The sequence below is a fragment of the Salarias fasciatus genome, chromosome 15, assembly GCF_902148845.1.
Source record: "Salarias fasciatus chromosome 15, fSalaFa1.1, whole genome shotgun sequence".
Lineage (NCBI taxonomy): Eukaryota > Metazoa > Chordata > Actinopteri > Blenniiformes > Blenniidae > Salarias > Salarias fasciatus.
In genome coordinates, this window is record NC_043759.1 from 26,929,610 (window position 1) to 26,953,197 (window position 23,588).

The 23,588-nt window shown below is 46.6% G+C and overlaps 1 protein-coding gene across 1 annotated transcript; it reads left to right on the plus strand.

The window, feature by feature from the left end:
• Positions 1 to 13,724: 13,724 nt before the first annotated feature.
• LOC115401512 (NLR family CARD domain-containing protein 3-like) lies at positions 13,725 to 21,877 on the plus strand (the record flags this gene model as incomplete). The annotated part of the gene is made up of 5 exons (XM_030109762.1): positions 13,725 to 13,812; positions 17,578 to 19,363; positions 20,852 to 21,025; positions 21,280 to 21,465; positions 21,739 to 21,877. Coding segments are annotated over exons 1-5 (2,373 nt in total), but the record flags the coding sequence as incomplete, so codon positions are not given.
• Positions 21,878 to 23,588: the final 1,711 nt, after the last annotated feature.

Below are 23,588 nucleotides of genomic sequence, written 5' to 3' on the forward strand. Positions count from 1 at the left end.
ACTGCTAGGTGTGTACGCTATGTATTTCCCTATTAGTTAAGTGTTTTTTTACTACTTACCTGGTAACTTCTTAGTATTTCTCAGTAACTACAACATTTACCTGGTAATTACGGTTGAACTGTAGACTACTGCAAAAGGAAGTGAGGCCTGTTTCCACACTATTACCTGGTAACTACTTATTCGTTACCCAGGAACTGCAAAAATACCTACCTGGAAATTACATAGTTATTAAAGTGGATTTGTACTGTAAAAGGAAGTGAGGTCTGTTTCCATGTTATTACCTGGTAATTACTCATTTATTACCCAGTAAATAGAAAAATATTTACCTGGAAATTACATAGTTATTAAAGTGGATTTGTACTGTAAAAGGAAGTGAGGTCTGTTTCCATGTTATTACCTGGTAATTACTCAGTATTTAGCCTGTTACTCGGAAACTTTCACATACCCCACACACTTGCACCAAAAATGCAGCAAACCCCATCAGTGTCTGTGATACAGTCTCTGAACAGCACACTGTATCTGTCAGGAGATCAGAGTTTCCATCAAAACCACCATCACCAGCCGTCAGATTACATGAAGATGAACGCATTATTATTACACTTCCTCATTCCAAACACCTCACTGTGACCGACATGCAAAACAAGAGAGCTGCCAAAGATAAACATTTTAATCAAATGGAGTTCAACTTCTTATAAAACAATTTACAAAACAGTGCACATTTTTAGCAGTCAGGCACCTTTTTTTTTTTTTTAAGAAACAGAACAGATTTCTTTTGCAAAAAAACAAAATACAAATAACAGTGATAAACAATCACTATAAATCAACATTAATAAGTACACTGCTCCAGTCTTGTGAATTCACATCATGTGTTTTCTGCAGACCCGTCTGGTCTACAGGAACCCTTGATCTCCATCATCTCGAATACCAAGGGCCGTCGTCGCCAGGTGTTGTCACGTTGTCCACGTCCAGACTTGTACCTCCCTCGGCGTTATGGAAACGAAGACAGCACAACTGTTCCTTCTTAATGCTCAGGGTTTATTCACTTTAACACCCAAACCCCAAACGTGAGAACTGAAAACATACAAATATACATTTTAATAAACAGAAACTTACACAATAAAGAAATATACACATTGCATAAAACACAAATATCTTTAAACCTTCAAACATACACATGAAACTGACATTACAACCGAAACATTCACCCAAGCCTGAACCACAGCCACCCAGCACCAGCTGCAGAGCTCCACACTACCACCACGATAATGATCAATAAAACACCAAGAAAAATGAAAATATACACACCTCACTGGCTGCTTCACATTGTAAGCCGTTTGTTTTTGTTCTTTTTACATACTTTTTAGAGCGTTTTCCCTCTCTCCACGTTTGTGTGCACCACTTAATGTGGTCCTACCCGGAATGTCTGCAGAGGGTTAGTTCCGCCACTCGGTGATATTTATATTTAATTAAATTTCGGTTCTACCTCGACTGAGAGAATGCTTATTTATGGAAGAACGTCTGCAGACACTTGGTGATATGGTGATATTTATATTTAAATAAATTTCGGTTCCTACTCTAATGAGAGAAAGCGTGTTTACGGCGGAACGTTCCGGGTAGGACCACATTAAGTGATGCACAGATAAACGCAGAGAGAGAAAATAAGAACAAAAAACTCCGTGAAAAGAGCAAAAACAAACGGCTTACCTCCTTTACAATGTGAAGCAGCCAGTGAGGTGTGTATATTTTCGTTTTTCTTGGTGTTTTATTGATCATTCTAGCGGTGGTAGTGTGGAGCTCTGCAGCTGGTGCTGGGTGGCTGTGGTTCAGGCTTGGGTGGATATTTCGATTGCAATGTCGGTTTCATGTGCATATTTGAAGGTTTAAAGATATTTGTGTTTTGTGCAATGTGTATATTTGTTTATTGTGTAAGTTTCTGTTTATTAAAATGTATATTTGTATGTTTTCAGTTCTCACGTTTGGGGTTTGGGTGTTAAAGTGAATAAACCCTGAGCATTAAGAAGGAACAGTTGTGCTGTCCTCGTTTCCATCACACCGACGGAGGTACAAGTCTGGACGTGGACGACGTGACAACACCTGGCAACGGCGGTCCTGGGTATTCGGGATGATGGAGATCAAGGGTTCCTGTAGACCAGACGGGTCTGCAGAAAACACATGATGTGAATTCACAAGACTGGAGCAGTGTACTTATTAATGTTGATTTATAGTGATTGTTTATCACTGTTATTTGTATTTTGTTTTTTGCAAAAGAAATCTGTTCTGTTTCTTAAAAAAAAAAAAAGGTGCCTGACTGCTAAAAATGTGCAGTGTTTTGTAAATTGTTTTATAAGAAGTTGAACTCCATTTGATTAAAATGTTTATCTTTGGCAGCTCTCTTGTTTTTGCATGTCTGTCACAGTGAGGTGTTTGGAGTGAGGAAGTGTAATAATAATGCGTTCATCTTCATGTAATCTGACGGCTGGTGATGGTGGTTTTGATGGAAACTCTGATCTGACAGAGACAGTGAGCTGTTCAGAGACTGTATCACAGACACTGATGGGGTTTGCTGCATTTTTGGTGCAAGTGTGTGGGGTAATGTGAAAGTTTCCGAGTAACAGGCTAAATACTGAGTAATTACCAGGTAATAACATGGAAACAGACCTCACTTCCTTTTACAGTACAAATCCACTTTAATAACTATGTAATTTCCAGGTAAATATTTTTCTATTTACTGGGTAACAAATGAGTAATTACCATGTAATAACATGGAAACAGACCTCACTTCCTTTTACAGTCCAAATCCACTTTAATAACTATGTAATTTCCAGGTAGATATTTTTCTATTTACTAGGTAACAAATAAGCAATTACCATGTAATAACATGGAAACAGACCTCACTTCCTTTTACAGTACAAATCCACTTTAATAACTATGTAATTTCCAGGTAGGTATTTTTGCAGTTCCTGGGTAACGAATAAGTAGTTACCAGGTAATAGTGTGGAAACAGGCCTCACTTCCTTTTGCAGTAGTCTACAGTTCAACCGTAATTACCAGGTAAATGTTGTAGTTACTGAGAAATACTAAGAAGTTACCAGGTAAGTAGTAAAAAACACTTAACTAATAGGGAAATACATAGCGTACACACCTAGCAGTACCTAGTAATACCTAGTAAAAAGTCTACATTTCCCAATGATTACATGGTAATTACTTAGCAATTACTTAGTAAGTACTTGGCAATTACCGACATAGTTGCTATATACATTATAATTACCCAGTAATTAATACTTACGACCAGGTAGTTACTTGGTATTTGCCTGGAATTGGCTTGGTAATTACTCTAAAAGTACTAGGTAATTAGAAACATAGTTACCCTGTAATTACATGGTAATTTTACAATAACTTCTCCTTATTACATGGTACTTACCCTGCAATTACCATGTTAATACATGGTAATTACCGTACTGTAAAAGGAAGCGTTACCGGATATTTAACAGTCCACATTTGACTCTTGTGGGTTGTTGTTCTACTGCAGGTTTAGTTTTAATTTCGATTAGGTTTTTAAGATAAACTCCTCTGCTCTTGTGAACGTGCTGCCTGCTGGAGATAATAACAGAGAGAGGGGTGTGTGAAGAGTGGGCGGGGCTTACAGTTAGTCAGTCAGCTGGGCTGACAGCTGGAGATGTCTGGACTGCTGGATGTTACCTGACAGGACGGAGTTTCCAGCCTGCTAGGATGTAATCCATCGTGACGGTAGAGACCAGGGCGGTTCCAGAAGAGGTTGAAGTTGTTGATGAAGTGAAGGTTGTGAGCTGAGCAGGATTGTTGAAGCCAGGTGTTCAAGCTGAGGAGCCTGGAGAAGCGCTCATCACCCCGGAAGAGCGTTGGAGCAGTGTTGGAGACGGTTGTCCAAGCAGTCTGGAAGCAGTGGACAGAAAGCAGTGATGGACTTGGTGTCTGCAGACTGTGGGACAGACAGTGGGAATGCAAACACAGTTTCTGGGCTCTGACAAAGAATGGAGAAATCTAAATTATCCACTTTAATTTTTGCTGACTTAGTATAAAGTTTGAAACCATGATGTGAAGGAGAATGTATTTTGTTGTTGTACATATTTTTTTTTTCATTAAAGCAGGAAGTTCATTGTTTACTTTAATCCAGCTTTTGTGCTTTGTGTTTACCAGTGTTGCTCAGTGTGTTTCCTACATTAGGCCTCTTTTCCACCAAACTGGTTCCCAAGCCAAATCGGGGCCGGCACGCAAAATTGAACTGGTTCTTGTGTTCACACCAACCGCGGCCCCGACTCCCAAAAGTCAGGGCTTCTCAGGAACCACTTTCTTCTTGGTCCAGATCAGGCCCCGATCAGGCCCCTGCCACTCATCGACTGAGCCCAGCCCTGGGGGCGGATTTACAGCGACAGCTGATCTCCGAACAGGGGGGGATTGCAATGCAGCGTGGGGCTCGCGGCAGACCGCAGCGGGGGCGGGAGGGATTGCAACGCCATTATAATTATTATTATTATTTTCTCCTGTCTGTTGTCCGGGCGCTGCAGAATTTAGCGCGGGCGGGGCACTGAAAAGGTCTGGCAGAAACCTGCGTACTGATGTTCTGCAATGACGCGATGACGTTGCTCCACCTCCCCCTCCAAGGCCACAGTGCGGTAGAAAACTAAAGTGGGGTTTTTCAGGCCCTGGATTTGAACCAGGTTGACTCCAGGCCCTGGTTCCACCCGGGAACTGGTTTGGTGGAAAAGACGTATCAGAGATCTTTAAATATAGACCTAGAACTGATAGTGTATGTCAGAACGGTGGTCAGGCAGACTGCATGCAGTCCCAGTCTCCCTGGGTCCTGCTGACTGCTGATGGCATTCACCTGGGGACTGCCACTCTGCCTGCCTATATAAACCTCCCGCTGCCACCTGCTTCTTGCTGGATCGTTAACTTTCCAGACTCCCTTGCTGCTGCAGAGGGATTCGGCTGCTCTGCTACGCAGAGAGGTTTTGTCACGTCTTGCCTTGTCTCGCCACGCCTTGGCCACGCCACGAGCTCGACCTTGCCATGCCACGCCACGCCACGCCATGACACGACCTCAACCTGACCTTGGCAGGGCCACAACCACGCCACGACCACGCCACGACCTTGTCACGCTGCGACCCCGTCATGCCACGGCCTCGCCACGAGCCAATATGACGCTGCTGCCAGGCTACAGCCCTTGTGGCTTTCTGCACTGAATAAACCTGTTCAATCATCAATCCTGCTTCTGTTTCTCTACATTTGGATCTGACAGCACACCAACCATGACAGAACGATCCAGCCAGAACCCAGACCCAGCAGAAAGGCACCCCGCCTCGCCCCTGGAACACTTAGAAGCAGTTGAGGGTTTTCTGCATCATCTGGGATAGCAGATGACCGAGTGCATGTCCATGATGAGCCAATTAGTGGAAGTAAAATCAGCCCAGGGTGCATCTGCTCCGCCACTGTACCACCTACCCTCGATAGGCCTCGATGAGTTCAAAAGGTCCTTCGATCATACGGAGTAGGAGGGGGATTTCTCCAGACGGTTGCTGACGATGAGACCTGGAGGGCGCTCCATCGCTGACTACTCGGTGGACTTCAGGGTGGCAACAGCCGCAAGCGGGTGGAATGATGTAGCACTGCGTGGAGTGTTTTTGTTTGGGCTCAGATCGGAGCTCCAGGCCAAACTGGCTCGCCAAGATGATATTAAGACACTCGACGATCTAATATCACAGGCAATTTGGCTGGATAATTGTACCAGGGCAGTCAGTCCAGGGGGACCGACCTCAGCCAGTCCCAGAGTTTCAACCCCCACAGTGGAAGAGAACCCATCAAGCTCACAGATTCGGAATGTCGACGAAGGGTGAGTCGCGGATTGTGCTTCTACTGTGGGGAGCCCGGCCATAACCGTAACAGATGTCCCAATCGGCCAAAGACGGCCTGCCAATGGTTATAGGGGGGTTGGCTGGCCAAGAGAGCCAAGACTCCATTAAGAAATTTCTGCCAGTCACGCTGTCATGTGGGTCTGCGGAAGTGCTGTGCAGGGCTCTGGTGGACTCGGAAGCAGAGGGGAACTTTCTGCCCTACCCCCTTAGCACCCTGTTTCATAGGGGTAGGGCCAAGGGGGAGGGCTCAAAAGAGAAATGGGATTGGGCCTTATCCTCCATCTTTTCTCCATTTTTACTGCTGACAGTCTGTCTTCTGTCTCTAAATTGGTTTTGCCGTCTCCAAATCTTCAGTCCATCAATCAGTTTTTTATCTTGCTGTGTAAGAATGTTAACTCCAGAAACATGAGGTGCTGCTCTGCAGCAGTGGAGCTCTCCTCTCCTGACTTCAGAGCTTCATTGTCATGGTCTGATAGGACAGGTTATTGACTGCAAAGATGCAGAAGATCAGGTTTGAACAGAAATTCAAATTGAGGCTGTAGGCGGGAGTGACTTTTGATTTTAACAGTAGCTTACATACACACTTCAAAAAAAGACTCAAAAAAGTACAAGTAACCCAAAAAATCTTCATTATTATATTAAAGTGAGTATTTGTAAATCGTGACTTCCACCCCTGATAATAAGGCACACAGATCTTGAACACTTTGACCAGAGCTTCCCTTTTTGAAAATGACTGAACTTATTTTGTTTAAAGTATGACCTGCATGCAGTTTAGAAGCATGAAAACAGCTCTGACTCACTTTTTAATTTTTTGTGTGGTTTGAGTGGGGCAGAAGTAATGCTGTTTACACATGTATGTATTCTTTTGTTCCAGTTATTTAAATGTTTCTTACAGACGTGTCATCTGTTTCCTGTTAAAACAGAGTTTAAATCCAGAATTCTAAATGAAACACTCTAAATGTGCCATGCAATGTCTGCTGTTTCTCCACGTCAGTTTTCTGTTGAACTGTGTTCAGGCGAAAGGCCTGGACTGAAAACTGATCTGGTTTCAGGTTTCGTCACTGACCTCCAACGGGGATACAGTCAGGTCGGCACCACTCCAAGTCGGCCCCAGCCAACTCGGCACCGCCCCGGGATATAGTCAACTCGGCATCAAGCCAAGTCGGCATCAAGCCAAGTCGGCATCTCGCCAAGTCGGCCTCGCGGGCGGGGGGGCTCTCGAGTGGCCGAGTTGGTCGGTGCGGACTTGACTGTAAGCTGCTTACCAACTCGGCCAAAAGCGTCTTTCTTTTTTTTTTTAATCACGATGGTGGATAATGTACCTGGGAGCTTCATGTTTGACGTCCGAGTAGCTTAGCTACAAGCGCGCAGCGCTTAGCGGCTGTCTGGTCATGTGACCGGTCCCAAGGCATTCTGGGAATCGTAGTGCAGCGATGCCGGCTGCGCCGCGACGATTTGCAGTTTTTTTCGTGCCGGCAGCGCCGCTTCTGCTCACGTAGCAGGCAGGGGACTGGAGGACAAACTGTGTGGTTATGGTGACTGACAGGTTAGAGGTGGAGAATGGACCTGGAGCTTCATGGTTGACGTCCTGTTTGAACCGAGTAGCTTAGCTACGAGCGCACAGCGCGAGCGGCTGTCTGGTCATGTGACCAGATCATGTGACCGGCATGTGATCCGCGAACGCCGCATGATCAAACCAGTCGCCTGCATTATAATTTTATTGTAATTTTCTCCACCCCTCAAGTTTGGTCAGCCAGTACAATTAATTTATTTTTACCCAATCAGTGGAAACCCAGGAAGACTGAAGCTGCATGACGAACTCGATCATACTTGTTGTATTGCATCCCAACCACAACATAATACCTGTATTGCATTATGCTTAGGCTGATTTGTTCATTTCTGATCAACATTGTTAGTTTATCAGTCATTATTCTTTTCTTTAACAAACATTGTCATTTGCAAAAGCATGTATTTTGTTGTAAATGTTGTTTGCCCGCCATCTAGTGTGCGTCAACAGTAATAGCAACTGGGACTGTAATATCAAACGATTACCAGTAGTACATGTTAAGCTGTTCATATGGTTTCTTGGCGTTCATAAGCTCATAAACGTAGCCCTCCGGTAAAATATTATATACATTTCATTTCACTGAAATGACGGTCGTCATGTATACATTTAAATCACGTGTCAAACTCCAGTCCTCAGGAGCGGTGACCCTACATGTTTTAGATCTAATTGTAAATCTAATTGTACTGGCTGACCAAACTTCAGGGGTGGAGAACATTACAATGAAATTATAATGCAGGCGACTGGTTTGATCATGCGGCGTTCGCGGATCACATGCCGGTCACATGATCTGATCACATGACCAGACAGCCGCTCGCGCTGTGCGCTCGTAGCTAAGCTACTCGGTTCAAACAGGACGTCAACCATGAAGCTCCAGGTCCATTCTCCACCTCTAACCTGTCAGTCACCATAACCACACAGTTTGTCCTCCAGTCCCCTGCCTGCTACGTGAGGAGAAGTGGCGCTGCCGGCACGAAAAAAAACTGCAAATCGTCGCGGCGCAGCCGGCATCGCTGCACTACGATTCCCAGAATGCCTTGGGACCGGTCACATGACCAGACAGCCGCTAAGCGCTGCGCGCTTGTAGCTAAGCTACTCGGACGTCAAACATGAAGCTCCCAGGTACATTATCCACCATCGTGATTTAAAAAAAAAGAAAGACGCTTTTGGCCGAGTTGGTAAGCAGCTTACAGTCAAGTCCGCACCGACCAACTCGGCCACTCGAGAGCCCCCCCGCCCGCGAGGCCGACTTGGCGAGATGCCGACTTGGCTTGATGCCGACTTGGCTTGATGCCGAGTTGACTGTATCCCGGGGCGGTGCCGAGTTGGCTGGGGCCGACTTGGAGTGGTGCCGACCTGACTGTAAACCCCTCCAACGCCCCCTGCTGTTCAATAATGGTCATTTCTGTTCACTGTGCTTGAAAAGGATTAGAATTTACACTTGAGCCTAAAATGATTCGTACTGAGTCTTTATTCTTTGAGTCTTTGTGTGAAGTTTGAGGTCAAAAAGTAATTTCTTGTTCTGAGCTGATGAAGTTGTCACATGTCCAAAGTTTACAGTTTAAAGAAGTTTTCAATGTTACTGTGTTCAGTCTGAAAAAAAAAAACTGCTCTTCTCAGTGAATCATTTGCTGTTTTCTCTGTTCTGACAGTCACACAGACTGAGCGCTCTGGTTAAATGTTACAAGCTGAGTGAATAAACTGAACTTGAAAATAGATTAAGGTTGCTGCAGATGGATCTCAGCTCCTGTTATTAGATAATTAGGTGACTGATTGCAGAATGCTGGTGACAGCAACTCATACAGTGGTTTGTACAGATCAATAAACCAATATTCTCAGAGGTCTGCAGTCATGATGCTCCACCAGCCTCCACTGAATGTTTAATCAGATTCAATAAACTGCATTTCAGCACTTTTGTCATATTTCTCTTTATTTTGGTGAAAGTAACTCAAAAATAATCCAGCAGTGTAACGTATTATAACGTATTATAATATATTATAATGTATTCACAGACAGTAATATTTAAATGCTCCTAATTATTTTCAAATGAAAGGAACTAATATATTTTGGAAGTAACCTGCTCAACACTGTTATAAGAGAAAACCTCTGAAACCAAATAAATGTTCAGACTTGATATTAAAACTCCACGTTCACTTTAAAGTTCTGATTAACGTCGTGAAACAGGTTTCAAACAAGTTTTAAAGTCAAGAATTTCCTCCTCTGGGTGTGTCAGAGGAGAAAGAAGAAGATGTGAAGAGAGTTCAGGTGAGAATCTGTCAGCTCTTTAGAAGCTTCCACAACGGAGCAGGAGACTTTTTCTGGTTGCTTCAAACAGACAAACAGAAAAAAATGTGTTCATGCTGATTGAGAGATTTGTAAATCGTGAGAGAGATTTGGCTTAGGGATGTATATTGTAATTCATTGTTATTACCTCCGCCAGGAGGTTATGTAATCATGTTGGTTTGTTGGTTGGTTGGTTGGTTTGTTAGCAAGATCCCGGAAAAAGCAATGGACGGATTGCAATGAAACCTTGTGGAAAGGTGGGTCTTGGGCTAACTTAGAATTGATTAAATTTTGGTGATGATCCGGATCACAGTCTGGATCCAGGAATTTTTTAAAGGATTCTTTATCATTGACAGATAGGGAGTCTTTCACATGGTTGAGCAGGGCCGCCGACAGGGGGCGACAAACGCCTGGTTCACAGGACGCGCCGCCTCCAACGTGGAGGTGGGAAGCCCCTCACACCGACTGTCAGATCGGCACCCCTGTTAACCGATCTGACGGTTCATACAGGACACGCGGGGGACCGCCGCGTGCGTAGTGGCACGCGCCGTGGACCGCGGCCGCTCCGCTCCTCTCTATTTTCTCTGCGAGCTGCGCGCAGTGCACCACCAGCTGTAAAGCTGGACAGAGCAGATCGCACCACACAGGAAGTCGGGAACGGAAAATAAGAGAGAATCCGGTCAATTTTCAAATTAAAATGAAGTAAAATAACATAAATTATGTCACTTTTCGGTTTTCCTTTTCAGATAAACACACACACACACACACACACACACACACACACACACAGGGAGAGAGGGTGACAGGGTGAGAGAGAGAGGCACCGCACGCTGCAGCGCTCTGCCCCATCACACCCTGATCACAATGTTGTGTGATTATATATGGTGCTCTTATGGTTGTTGGTGACTGATTTGAGCTGTGGCAGAGGTCTGCACTCTCTGAGTGCCAATTTCTAGTTTATATTATGATTGTATGATTCTGATCATTATTATATTGCATCGTTATTTCTATTATTAAATTATGATAATTTATATTGTCATATTTTATTGTTATCATCACTATTATGATTCTTTTTGCTATGATCTTTTAATCATCACAATATTATTTCCATATTATTTTTTATATTATATTACATTTTGATTAAAATTGAGTTTTAACATGATAAATAAGCAGGAAAGCCAACGCAACATCTGTCTCATAACAATCTGCATATCTAATCAACAACTCAACTTTATTTATATAGCACTTTAAAAACAACTAAAGGTGGCACAAAGTGCTGTACAAAGACACGAATATATAAGTGCAACTGCAAGAGTAAAATGCATTACAGGGCTCGACATTATAAATGGCCCGGTGGCCCAGGAGCACTTTTAAAACCGTCCGGGCCAGTTGATTGCACAATGCACTGGCCCGTTGGGCCAGTGAAAAATAATGGTTCGAAAATAAATAAATAAATCATTTCACATTAATTCTCAGTGGTAATGTGACATAAACATAGCGTTACGTGATTCCAATCAAAGACGAGGTTTTATTCCTTCTGTGCGCAGCAGCGCTGTACCCAGGAAAGCAGCAGCTGTCAACACACAGCAGAGCCGGCTCGCTCCCGTGGAACGTGAACGCGCGTCACTCGCTCGTCTCGCGTTCACAGTCAGCGGTGCATCGCAGGAGGAGAAGAAGAGCAGAAGACAACGACACAAGTTCCACCTTATAACGAAAAAAAGTGTTTCTTCGGGGTTTCCGCCAGACCTTTTCAGTCCGGGCGCCCCGCCCGCGCTAAATTCTGCAGCACCCGGACAACGGAGAGGAAAAAAATAATAATAACAGCGCCGCGCTCGCCCCCCCCCCCCCCCCCCCCCCACGCTACGAGTGACCACCATGCCGCAATGCCCCCCCCCCGCAGTCAAACTTTTATCCTGCAGGAAACACTGTTTAAACCCTAGGTCCCGGTCAAGCGCCTGGCAAAGAAGCCAAAGAAAAAAAAGAAAGTCGGAGGAGGAAGAGGAGAGAGAGAAAGAGAGAGTGTTGAATCGTGGCCGAAAGAACTCCATACAACATCTCCAAGTTTACTGACCACTTTACTTCAGTTGCACAGTCTGTTACAAACAGCTTCTTCTGATCATTCTATATCTTCTCTTTTATTATACAACACTCAAACTTGTGCGCCCCCTAATGGGCAAACTCCAAAATAACATGACAACTCTGAATAATTAGTATATTCAACCTCAGACACAAGCAACTTACAATTAAGCATATAGTCAATATTTAAACAACTATTCTAACTCAGTATACCACAGGGAGTATGAGGAGATTTTTTTGTTTGTCTCTGCTCAGTTTCCTGGGCAGCGAAATTGCAGCAGGTCCACTACAGTGCAATAAAATTATTAAAGGACTACACCGTAAGTAGCAAATAGTACACAATAATAAGTGAAAACGTCACAATAGTGTACATAAGAAAAGAAATAGTGGGTATTGCACATTAGTAATATGGGTACATGAGTGGTGGTGTCAATATTGCATGTGAAAAAGATGGTTTGCAGTGTTTTATACAGGAGGAATTCATGTAGAGTTCAGTGTTCTAATTGCTCAGGGGAAGAAGCTGTTTTTGAGTCTTATTTGTTCTGCTCTTGATGGATCTGACCCTTCTGCCAGAGGGCAGAATGCAGAACAGGTGGTGGAGATCTTCCATGTTTGCTTTGGCTCTGGTAAGTCACCTAAAGTTATGTGGCGATAGTGTCTGGTGGGGTGGTAGCCGATCACCTTCTCTGCTGTTTTTATGACCTGCTGCAGTCTTTTCCTTTCAGTCACTGTGCTGCCAGCATACCACACAGGGATGGCATGCACCAGCATGCTCGCAATTGTGGCCCGATAAAAAGGGACCTGCAGGTCTGTCTGCAGCCTGTTCCATTTCAGGACCCTCAGAAAATGGAGGTGCTGCTGGGCTTTTTTGACCAGGGATGTTATGTTGGCCACCCAGGACAGGTCCTTCGAGATGTGGGTTCCAAGAAATTTGAAGGTGGGCACCCTCTCCACATCGACACCTTTGATGCGGAGGGGAGGAGGGTCAGGTTTGCATCTGTGGACGTCCATAACCACTTCCTTAAGCCAGGTTTACACTTGCTCGATTCTGTGGCACGCATTGGCATGAATCGAGTCGCAAACCACTCGTAAAGTGGCGTGAAGTGTGTGTAAATCCGTCGTGACTGCGTGCCATGTCGGGATGAGAATTTTGAAATGTTCAAAATTTTGGCCACGACAAAATATCGTGACCAGGCCGTGAACTATGCGCCAGCTGTTCGTGAACTCCTCGTGAACGCGTCAGGACAATGCGGGAGGATGCGTGCCAGTCGTGGCATGGCACGCACTGCAACGAATAGTTCATGAACAACCCACGTCGAATTGCGCAACCACGTCATGCCAATGCAGGAAGTATGTAAACTATGTGCAAACTATGCGTGAATGCCAGTGCCAGTTCATGACACTGACGGGCGCGTATTCGTGCGCATTCGTGAACTATGCATGAATTAGTCGTGAACAGTGCGGGAGCCTGCCAGTTCGTGTGACTCCAGATTGGCACGCCTTGCCACGACAACATCGTGGCAAAAAGCCGTGCAAGTGTAAACCTGGCTTCAGTTTTGCAGGTGTTCAGGGTGAGGTTATTGCTGTCACACTATTCAGTTAGCTGCCGGACCTCATCTCTGCAGGCTGAATCATCGTCCTTAGTGATGAGCCCTACCAGAGTGGTGTCGTCAGCAAACTTGATAATGGTGTTGCATGGATGTATGGGTGTGCAGTCATATGTGAAGATGGTGCACAGGAGTGGGCTCAGCACACAGCCCTGAGGAGAGCCGGTACTGAGCGACAGGGTGGAAGAACTCCTGTTACCAATCTTCACCGTTTGTGAGCGATCAGTGAGGAAGTCTTTAATCCAGGCACTTGTGGTGGGGGGGAAGTCCAAGCTGGCCAGCTTGGGTGTTAGGATGTCTAGGATGGTGGTGTTGAAGGCCGAGCTGAAGTCTATGAAGAGCATCCTGACTGAGGTCCCAGGATTCTCCAAGTGGTGCAGGGCGGAGTGGAGTGCAGTGGAGATGTCGTCATCGGTGGATCTATTTGCCCTGTAGGTAAACTGATGGGGGTCGACGCTGGGGGTAAGGCAGTCCCTGATGTGCTGTAGAACCAGCTTCTCAAAGCATTTTGCCACTATGGGTGTTAGGGCAATAGGTCTGTAGTCATTAAGGCTACCGATAATGGTGGACTTGGGAATGGGGATTATGGTCGCTGACTTCATACAGTGGGGGACAGTGGCTTGAGACAGAGATAGGTTGAAGAGGTTGGTGAAGACAGAGGACAGTTGGTCTGCGCAGGCCTTCAGCACACGTCCTGGTATTCCATCGGGGCCTGCAGCTTTCTTGTGGTTCACTGCCCTGAACACGCTGCAGACCTTCAGACGTTCTTGGAGGATGAGTGCATGTGGGCAGGGCTCCAAGGAGTCTGTGGGTGGAGGTGGTGGTGGAAGTGTGGTGAAAGTGCTGACAGTCTTCTCAAAACGTGTGAAAAAATGGTTCAGTTCCTCTGCCAGTGAGAAGTCTTTTACCCTGCTTGTCTCACTGCCTTTGTAGTTGGTGAGTCATTTCAGGCCCTCGCATACCTGTCTGGGGTTATTGTCTAAGAGGTAACCAGTCTGTCTGTGTAGGCCCATTTCACCAACTTTTCAGATCAGCCCTTGCTCTGCTGTGCTTGGCCTGGTCCCCGGATTTGAACACAGAGTTTCGTGCCCTCAGCAGTGACTAACCTTGCTTGTCATCCAGGGTTTGCGGTTGGGGTAGGCCCCGACTCACTTTGCTGTGGTGACGGTGTCCATGCAGTGTGTGATGTAACTGAGCACTGCATCTGTGTGGATCTGTAGGTCGTCGTGTGAAAACACTCCACTCTGTGAAGGCAAAGCAGTCCTGCAGCTGAGCCATGGTGTCATCAGAAAGAGTGTTAATGATTCTGGTGGTGGCAATTGTCCTTTTCCTGAGTGGGTTGTATGCTGGGAGAAGGACCAAGGAGAAATGGTTCGACATACCCAAGTGGGGGAGGGGTACAGGTCTGTAGACATGCTTAATATTTGTGATAACAGTGATAAAACGGAACTCCTTCTTGTTGGCACCAAGTCCACACTGTCGAAATCTAACAAGTTTTCCCTCACCATCGACAGCTTCACAGTGTACCCCTCCCCTCAGGTTAAGAGTTTGGGTGTCATCCTTGACAACTCACTTTCTTTCCACTCCCACATTAATAGCATCACTCGGTCTGCATACTTCCACCGACACAATATAAACCACCTCCGCCCCTCTCTCATCCCACACACCACTGCCATCCTAGTACACAGCCTCGTCACCTCCCGCCTCGACTACTGCAACTCACTCCTCTTTGGTGTCCCCCACAAATCCCTCTATAAGCTCCAATTGGTCCAAAACTCAGCAGCTTGCATCATCACCAAAACCCCTTCCTTTCACCACATCATCTCGTCCTCCAGCCGCTCCATTGGCTCCCTGTCAAAGTCCGGATCATTTTCAAGATACTTCTGTTTACATTTAAAGCCATCCACAATCTCGTCCCCCCGCCCCCCATCTGTCTGATCTCATACACGTTGTCACCCACTCACGCTCCCTCAGGTCTTCCTCCTCTCTCCACCTCTCTGTGCCCTCCGCCCACCTCAGCACCATGGGGAGCAGAGCATTCAGCCGCTCTGCCCCCCAACTCTGGAACTCTCTCCCACCTGTCATCTGCAACATCGGCTCTCTATCTCAGTTCAAATCCAGACTCAAAACTCATCTGTCCTTGAGTGTCCTGAAAGGCGCTGTGAAATAAAATGTATTATTATTACTATTAATAGTAGTAAACATGGTCCAAGGTGTTGTTCCCCCTCATGGGGCATGTTTGCTGTCTAAATTTGGGCAGCACTGACCTTAAGCAGGCTTTGTTGAAGTCCGCTGCGATGATGTGAACTCTCTCTGGGTATTTCCGCTGTTGCTCGGTGATGATGTCATATAACTGACCTAGGGCCATGGTAACGTTAGCATCCGGTGCAATATAGACTGCGGTGATTACAGCTATGGACAGTTGTCTAGGTCGGTGGAATGTTCTGCACATCACAGACATTGCCTCTAAGGTCCCGGGAGCAGACTGTGGTGATGGTCTTACTATTCAGGCACCAGTTGTTGTGGGTGTAGTGCACAGACCTCCTCCTCTGCTCTTGCCAGCATTAGCATTTCGGTCGCTGTGGTTCATTGTGCGGCCTGTGTCGAGGCGTCGGGGATCTCCTCCCAGAGCCACGTCTCCATCACGACCAGAACACAACAGTCGCGGATGAGTGGGTGTTCGGCAAGCAGTAAATCCAGTTCGTCGATCTGGTTGACAATTGACCGTGCGTTGGCGAGGAAGACGCTGGGGAGCGGAGGCTTGAATGGTTGCCTTTTTAGCCTGGCTAGCATACCAGGCTGGCAGCCCCGCTTCTGTTTACGCTCCTTCCGCCACCTCCGTCACTTGACAGAGCTAATAACAACCCATGGAGCACCTGCTGATCTCGCTATCTCCTGGGAATGTTGTTGATGTTGTGGTAGCCACTGCTAACACCGTTCGGAGTGGCTGTATTTTCAGTAAGCTTTGACGTTTTCCACGCAAAAACAGGTAAAGCAAAAGAAGTTCACAAAAAATACCCATAGACTGCACCCATGACTACACCTTTGCTCCACCAAGTATTTTCACACAGAGACACCATTGCTGACATCAGGTACTTTTCTTGTTTCTACTCATCTGTGGGTCCAAGTGAACTGAGTCAAGAAAAAAATGTGACATCAGCAGACGTCTGGTCACTGATTGACCACGGTGAAACGTCACTTGTTGAGTCAGGAGAGAGACTCAGGGGATTCAGGATCACCGTTTTTGGAAGGTAATCACAACAAGAAGAATCACAATCAAAGATGGATTCCCAAACATCAACCTGTTGGAGTAATTACAGGTGCAGACCTTTCTTTGTCTGGTGACTGTTGAGAGGATTCAGCAGGAGATAGACGGAACGACCCACAATGTGCCACAGAACAAATGATGTTATTGGAGGTTCAGATCGTGTTGTTATGACAACTCGACCTTCACCAACCCGAGACTCCAGTGGAATGAAAACCACCAAGACTGAATCCAGGCAAGTCGAGTAGTGCTAGAACTGTATAATGGACAAAGCACCACAGTGCCAGGAAGCACTGGGTCTCATCCTCACTCCACTGGTGTGATATAGGAGCATCCATGCTCAGATAGTTTAAAATCTTCACACTAGGCTGTTGTAAAACTGCCGTTTCCACCAGTCTGGTTGGCAACAGTAATTGCTCTCTCTGATGTACTCTGTGTTTGGCTCTGGCCCACCAAGGAGTTGGTGCTTGTTAAACACCAGTTTTGAGGGTCTGGACTTGGTGCTGATGGAAACAAAGCACTGGAACTAAGTCAGTCTCTGTCTCTGAATGATTCCTGAAACCAGCTTAGTGGAAAAGGAGAAGCTGAGAGCTGAAGAGCTCCACTCAGAGCAGCTGATACCAAACAGTACAGGGACCACAGGAAACAGGAAGGGAGGCCGGCTCCCACAAGTCCACATCCCCAGTCATCAAAAGTGAAGACAGCAATAGTCTCATGTCTATTTCTGAACTCTGCTGTTCATATCATGCAAACATCTCCATCAGATCAGAGGCTGTTTGGTCTCTACTGAAGGGCTGGAAGATCTGATGGAGGAGAAACATCAACAACACACTTTCATCTTTACATTCAATGTCAAATACATTCAACCCTTTTATTTCTTTTTATTTCCAGGAACTTCTGCTGGGGTTTGCCAACAGAAGCTGAAATGTGGGCTGAAGAAGAGGTTCCAGTGTGTGTTTGAAGGAGTCTCTAAAGCAGGAGAGTCCACCTTCCTGAACCAGATCTACACAGAGCTCCACATCACAGAGGGAGGGGCTGCAGAGATCAATGAGGAACATGAGGTCAGACAGATTGAAGCAGCATCCAGGACAGCAGACAGAGCAGAAACAAGCATCAGACCAGGAGACATCTTTAAAGCCTCACCTGGAGGACCTCAACCAATCAGAACAGTGCTAACAAAGGGAGTGTCTGGCATTGGGAAAACAGTCCTGACACAGAAGTTCACTCTGGACTGGGCTGAAGACAAAGACAACCAGGACGTCCACTTCACATTTCCATTCACCTTCAGAGAGCTGAATGTGCTGAAGGAGAAGAAGTTCAGCTTGGTGGGACTTGTTCATCACTTCTTCACTGAAACCAAAGAAGCAGGAATCTGCAGCTTTGAAGACTTCCAGGTGGTCTTCATCTTGGACGGTCTGGATGAGTGTCGACTCCCTCTGGACTTCCAGCACACTGAGTTCCTGACTGATGTTACAGAGTCCACCTCAGTGGATGTTCTGCTGACAAACCTCATCAGGGGGAAACTGCTTCCCTCTGCTCGCCTCTGGATCACCACACGACCTGCAGCAGCCAATCAGATCCCTGCTGACTGTGTGGACAGGGTGACAGAGGTCCAAGGGTTCACTGATCCCCAGCAGGAGGAGTACTTCAGGAGGAGGTTCAGAGAGGAGATGCAGGCCAGCAGGATCATCTCCCACATCAAGACCTCCCGAAGCCTCCACATCATGTGCCACATCCCAGTCTTCTGCTGGATCACTGCTACAGTTCTGGAGCACATGTTGAGCACAGAGCAGAGAGGAGAGCTGCCCCAGACCCTGACTGACTTGTACTCCCACTTTGTGCTGGTTCAGACACACAAGAAGAAGCTCAAGTACCATGAAGGACCTGAGACGGTTCCACAGGAGCTGACGGAGGCTGACAGGGAGCTTCTTCTGAAGCTGGGCAGGATGGCCTTGGAACATCTGGACAGAGAAAACATCCTGTTCTACCAAGAAGACTTGGAGCAGTGTGGTCTGGATGTGACTGAGGCCTCGCTGTACTCTGGAATCTGTACTCAGATCTTCAGAAGAGAGTCTGTAATCTTCCAGAAAGCCGTCTACAGCTTTGTCCATCTGAGTGTTCAGGAGTTTCTGGCTTCAGTCTCCATGTTCCACTGTTTTACCAGCAGAAAGGCAGATGGACTGAAGACCTTAATTGGAGAGGATCATGTTTTCACATCTCTTGATGATTTCCTGAAGGTCGTCCTGCAGCAATCCCTCAGGAGTCAGAACGGCCACCTGGACCTGTTTGTCTGCTTCCTTCATGGCCTGTGTCTGGAATCCAACCAGAGACTCTTAGAAGGTCTGCTGGGTCGGACAGAGATCAGTCCAGGAACCATCCAGAGAGTCATCCAGAACCTGAAGGAGATCAACAGTAAAGAAGTGTCTCCTGACAGAAGCATCAACATCTTCCACTGTCTGATGGAGATGAAGGATCTCTCAGTACATCAGGAGATCCAAGAGTTCCTGCAGTCAGAGAACAGATCAAAGGAACTCTCTGAGATCCACTGCTCAGCTCTGGCCTACATGCTGCAGATGTCAGACCAGGTCCTGGAGGAGTTGGACCTGAAGAACTACAACACATCACAGGAGGGACGATGGAGACTGATCCCAGCTGTGAAGAACTGCAGGAAGGCTGAGTGAGTCCACAAGTTTTCATAATAATAATAATAATAATAATAATGATAATACATTTTATTTATAGGCGCCTTTCAAGACACTCAAGGATCAATGTCTCAGTGATGTTTGTAGAACCTAGTTCCTGTAGTTCCTCTGTGGAGACGTTCCTCAATGATCTGTCATGAAGAACTCATCAGTCCACTCGTCCCATGATTCCCTGCATTTACTGCTGTTACTCAGTGTCAACAATCGCCTCCAGAGGTGTGCTCAGTTCTGAGGATCTGTTCAGACTGATGCTGTCAGCCGTCCTTCATATTCCAGACCTGCCAACCTGTACGCATTTTGCGTAGCAGGTACGCAATTTGACATTAAAATACGCTGGTACGCTCCGCCTCATTAAACTACGCAAAAAGCTGCAGACGTCTGTGAGCGCTGTTATAAACGTGGACCGTGGACGTTCTCATGTCTGACAACACAATGCAGCAGCAGGGCTCACAAGTGTCACGCATTTCGGTGTGTTGTCATGCAGTCACGGCACACATTGTATTTGTCACGTTGAAAAAAATACCGGTAAATTTGGCTGGTGCACCACAGCTCTGGAACCGGGAGGAAACACACGTGCTACCCTCGTAGTGCTGCGACGTTCAATGAACGAGTCGTTCGTTTGAACGGCTCTTTTAAGTGAACGATGAGAGCCGGTCCTCAGCTGTCTGAGAGTCGTTCCTTTGTGCAAACTGTCCACGCTTCCTTCACATGTCTCCTGAGTGTCTCCTGAGTCCAGCTGTCTCCGCTGCCTTCATGTGAATGACGGAGTTTCAGTTTTCCGCCGCTTGCTCCAGTTACCTGAATGCAGCAGCTAACTAACGGAGGAGGAGTGTCGCGAAACCGGAGAGGAGCCGGTGTTTTGGAAGAACTGATTCCCTTTTAACTGGCGACTGGGTTTCTTTCACGTCTCTTGTTGCTGATTGATGTTAAAAACCAGACAAAAAGCCGTGTCCGACCTTTTATGAGTCTGATTTCAACATCTGCTGCTACTAGCAGCAGCAGCAGGAAGTGCTAAAGGAAGTCAGTCACCAGTTAGCAAGGAAACCAGTTAATTTGAAACACCGTATTGACGGCTTTATAAAGGTTTTAGTAATGGAACACACGCACGCATGCGCACACACAGCATAAAATGCTCAGTTAAAGGACACGTAGCAGCATTTTGAAGCTCTTTTCTGGGGACGACGTGCAAGGTCAGCCGCAATGTAATGTGTATCAGAAAAACATCTGTTAAATATTTGTCATTAAAAAAATTAAAGAACCAAATGAAAACTTAAAATTTAAAACTGACAGTTCCATCTGATGAAATACTTCCTGTCAGACTCAGCAGGACCAGGACTAAAGACCTGCAGCTCGGTGCAGCGGGGCAGGTTGTGGAGTATCTACAGGAGAGCAGGTCTGATGTCCAACAGTCCAACAAAGTGTCCTCTGTCATCAAGTCCTGTCCTCTCTGGGTCTCATTACAGTCTTTCTGGCTGTGGACTCTCTGATCTTCACTGTGAAGTGATCTCCTCAGCTCTGAAGTCTGACCCCTCCCACCTGAAACATCTGGACCTGAGTAGGAACATCCTGAAGGATTCATCAGTGAAGATTGTGTGTTCTGGACTGGAGAGTCCAAACTGTAACCTGGAGACTCTGAGGTCAGTTCACTGTCTGAAGGTAGAATCTGTTGGAGTCAAAGGACTGAGAGGAGTTCAGGAGGATTCCAGATGTTGGAGGGACAGAGAGTGGACTGAGCTCTGCAGCATGTTGATGAGAGCTCTTCTCCTCCTGGTGGCTTCAGCTGTTTGGACTTTACATTTCTAAACTCTTCCAGTCTGAACCTTCTTCAGCTCTCAGTCACTTCAACATCAAACTTTGTCCTCTAATCTCACTTCTTTCTCTCTTTATTCAGGTTGAGGGGCTGCAGGTTGTCAGAGATCAGCTGTTCGTCTCTGGCCTCAGCTCTGAAGTCCAACCCCTCCCTCCAGAATCATCTGGAACTTCTGGACCTGAGTGGGAACCCTGATCTTCAGGATTCAGGAGTTTCTCAGCTGTGTGGTTTTCTGCAGAGTCCACTCTGTGGTCTGCAGACTCTGAGGTCAGTTGACTGTCTGCTACTATTGTAGAAGGAGAAATGATTTTTCAGCAGCTGTGATCTGAGACTCTGATCCTGCAGTGAGAGAGTGGACTGAGCTCAGCAGCAGCTGACTGATGTGTGTGGACATGAGGAGGAGTGTGAATGTTGTGTGTGATGAAGATCCACAACAACAGAAGAGCTCACTGATCAAGACTCAGTAATGTGGAGCTGCTCATTTCTCCATCAATGATTGGTTCCTCCTCATTGATTCTGCTGCTTTCTCTCTTTATTCAGGTTGAGAAGATGCAGTTTGTCAGAGATCAGCTGTTCTTCTCTGGCCTCAGCTCTGAAGTCCAACCCCTCCCACCTGAAGGAGCTCAACCTGGATTACAACCAGCTGCAGGCTCCAGATGTGCAGCAGCTGGTTGATCTCCAGCAGAGTCCAGACTGCAGCCTGCAGACTCTGAGGTCAGTAGATGGTTGGAGTGAGTCCATGCTGCTCTCAGCAGGTTTGGACTAAACACAGTCAGTGTGAGAACAAAGATCCAGTGTTTGACTCTCAGCGAGGCTGTGAGAGGAGAACGCTGAGCAGCTTCAGGATTGAACAGCAGAGGACACACAGTCAGCCAATCAGAGGAGCCACAGGCTTGTTGTGTTGGTCTGACAGTGGTGGTCCTTCATGAGCTCTGAGCTGCTGACTGCTGAACAGGACTGAAGTCCTCACTGCTTCAGAGACTCTGACCATCACCTCCCATCTCTCTGCAGCTGGAGCTACTGGGAGCAGACCTTCAACCAGAGGACCCACCAGAGGCTCTGAGTGTCAGTGGTGCAGTGTGAAGAGCTGTGAGTCCAGCTTTGAACCAGGGTTCCTCTGGATGTGACAAAGAATCACTGCTGTGTCCTCCTCCTCCTCCTCCTCCTCCTCCCTGTCTGAGACATTCCTCTTTCTAATCTATCTCATCATCTTGTGGGTTCTAAAGAACTGATGTTGGCTGGAAATGTAAAATCAGTTTGTAAACTGAAGTCTGTCAGGAAATTTCTTGTTGTTATCAGTCTTTTCTTGTGATTTGTAATCCATTTCTCTTTGAGCTCAGTCAGTACTGAACAGCTTCCAGTAGTTTGAATGAAAGTGAGCAGAAAGAAGAATGAACTTATCTCCTCTGCTCCTTGAGCTCATGTCATCATATTCTGTCAATATTGAAAACCAACAGCAAACAACAGAAACCCAGTGAAGAACCAGCAGACAACTCCCAGACAGCTGCAGAGTGAGCAGCCTGCAGTCTCTCTGGCTCTTCACACTGATGCTTCAGATCAGATCTTCTTTATGCTTCTTTGTGTTTTGATGGTGACTTGGATTGAAAACACCGTGAATGTGGTGTGTGAGTTACGAGGGGGTACCCAAAAGAAACCGGAATTTGGTCAGAAAACAATAACAATAATGAGTTCCGACTTCTGGCCGTCAGATGTGCTGCAGGTAAGCCTCGTGCACATCTGTGAGAAATCTGAGCTCCCAGAGTGACACTGATGCCTGTCAGGCACTATTTATAGCAACAGAGTGCAGAGGCGGTCTGCGATTTTTTCCAAAATGGCGACATTGACTGTGAAGCCAGAGCAGCGCGTAAACATTAAATTCTGCTTTTTGCTGGGAAAAAACAGCAGCAGAAACACTCAGCTTGTTGCAGCAAGCCTACAAGGATGATGCTCTGGGGAAGAATCAGGTCCATGAGTGGTCCGGGGGTCTGAGAAGGGCCAGATGTCGGCACGTCAGGTCCGCTCAGCCGTGAAAACAATGCTGAGCTGCTTCTTGGCTGTCCAGGGTCTCGTCCACAGCGAGTCTGTCCCTCCAGGTCAGACTGTAAATCAGGACTACGACAGGAAGTCCTCAGACGCTCCGTGAGGATGTGAGGAGGAAGCAGAGCGTAGTGGCGGAGTGGAGCCGGTTGATCCACCACCACAGAGCGCCAGCGGACACGGCGCTGCGCCTCACGCAGTTTCTGGAGAAGAATGAGATGAATCTCCTCTCCCATCCGCCTGATTCGCCAGATGAAGCCTCCAGTGACTTTTTCTTGTTCCCCAAGTTGAAGAAGGAGCTGAAGGGACAGCGGTTTGCAGATGTGGAGGAGGTGACAGAAAAATTGCAGCCG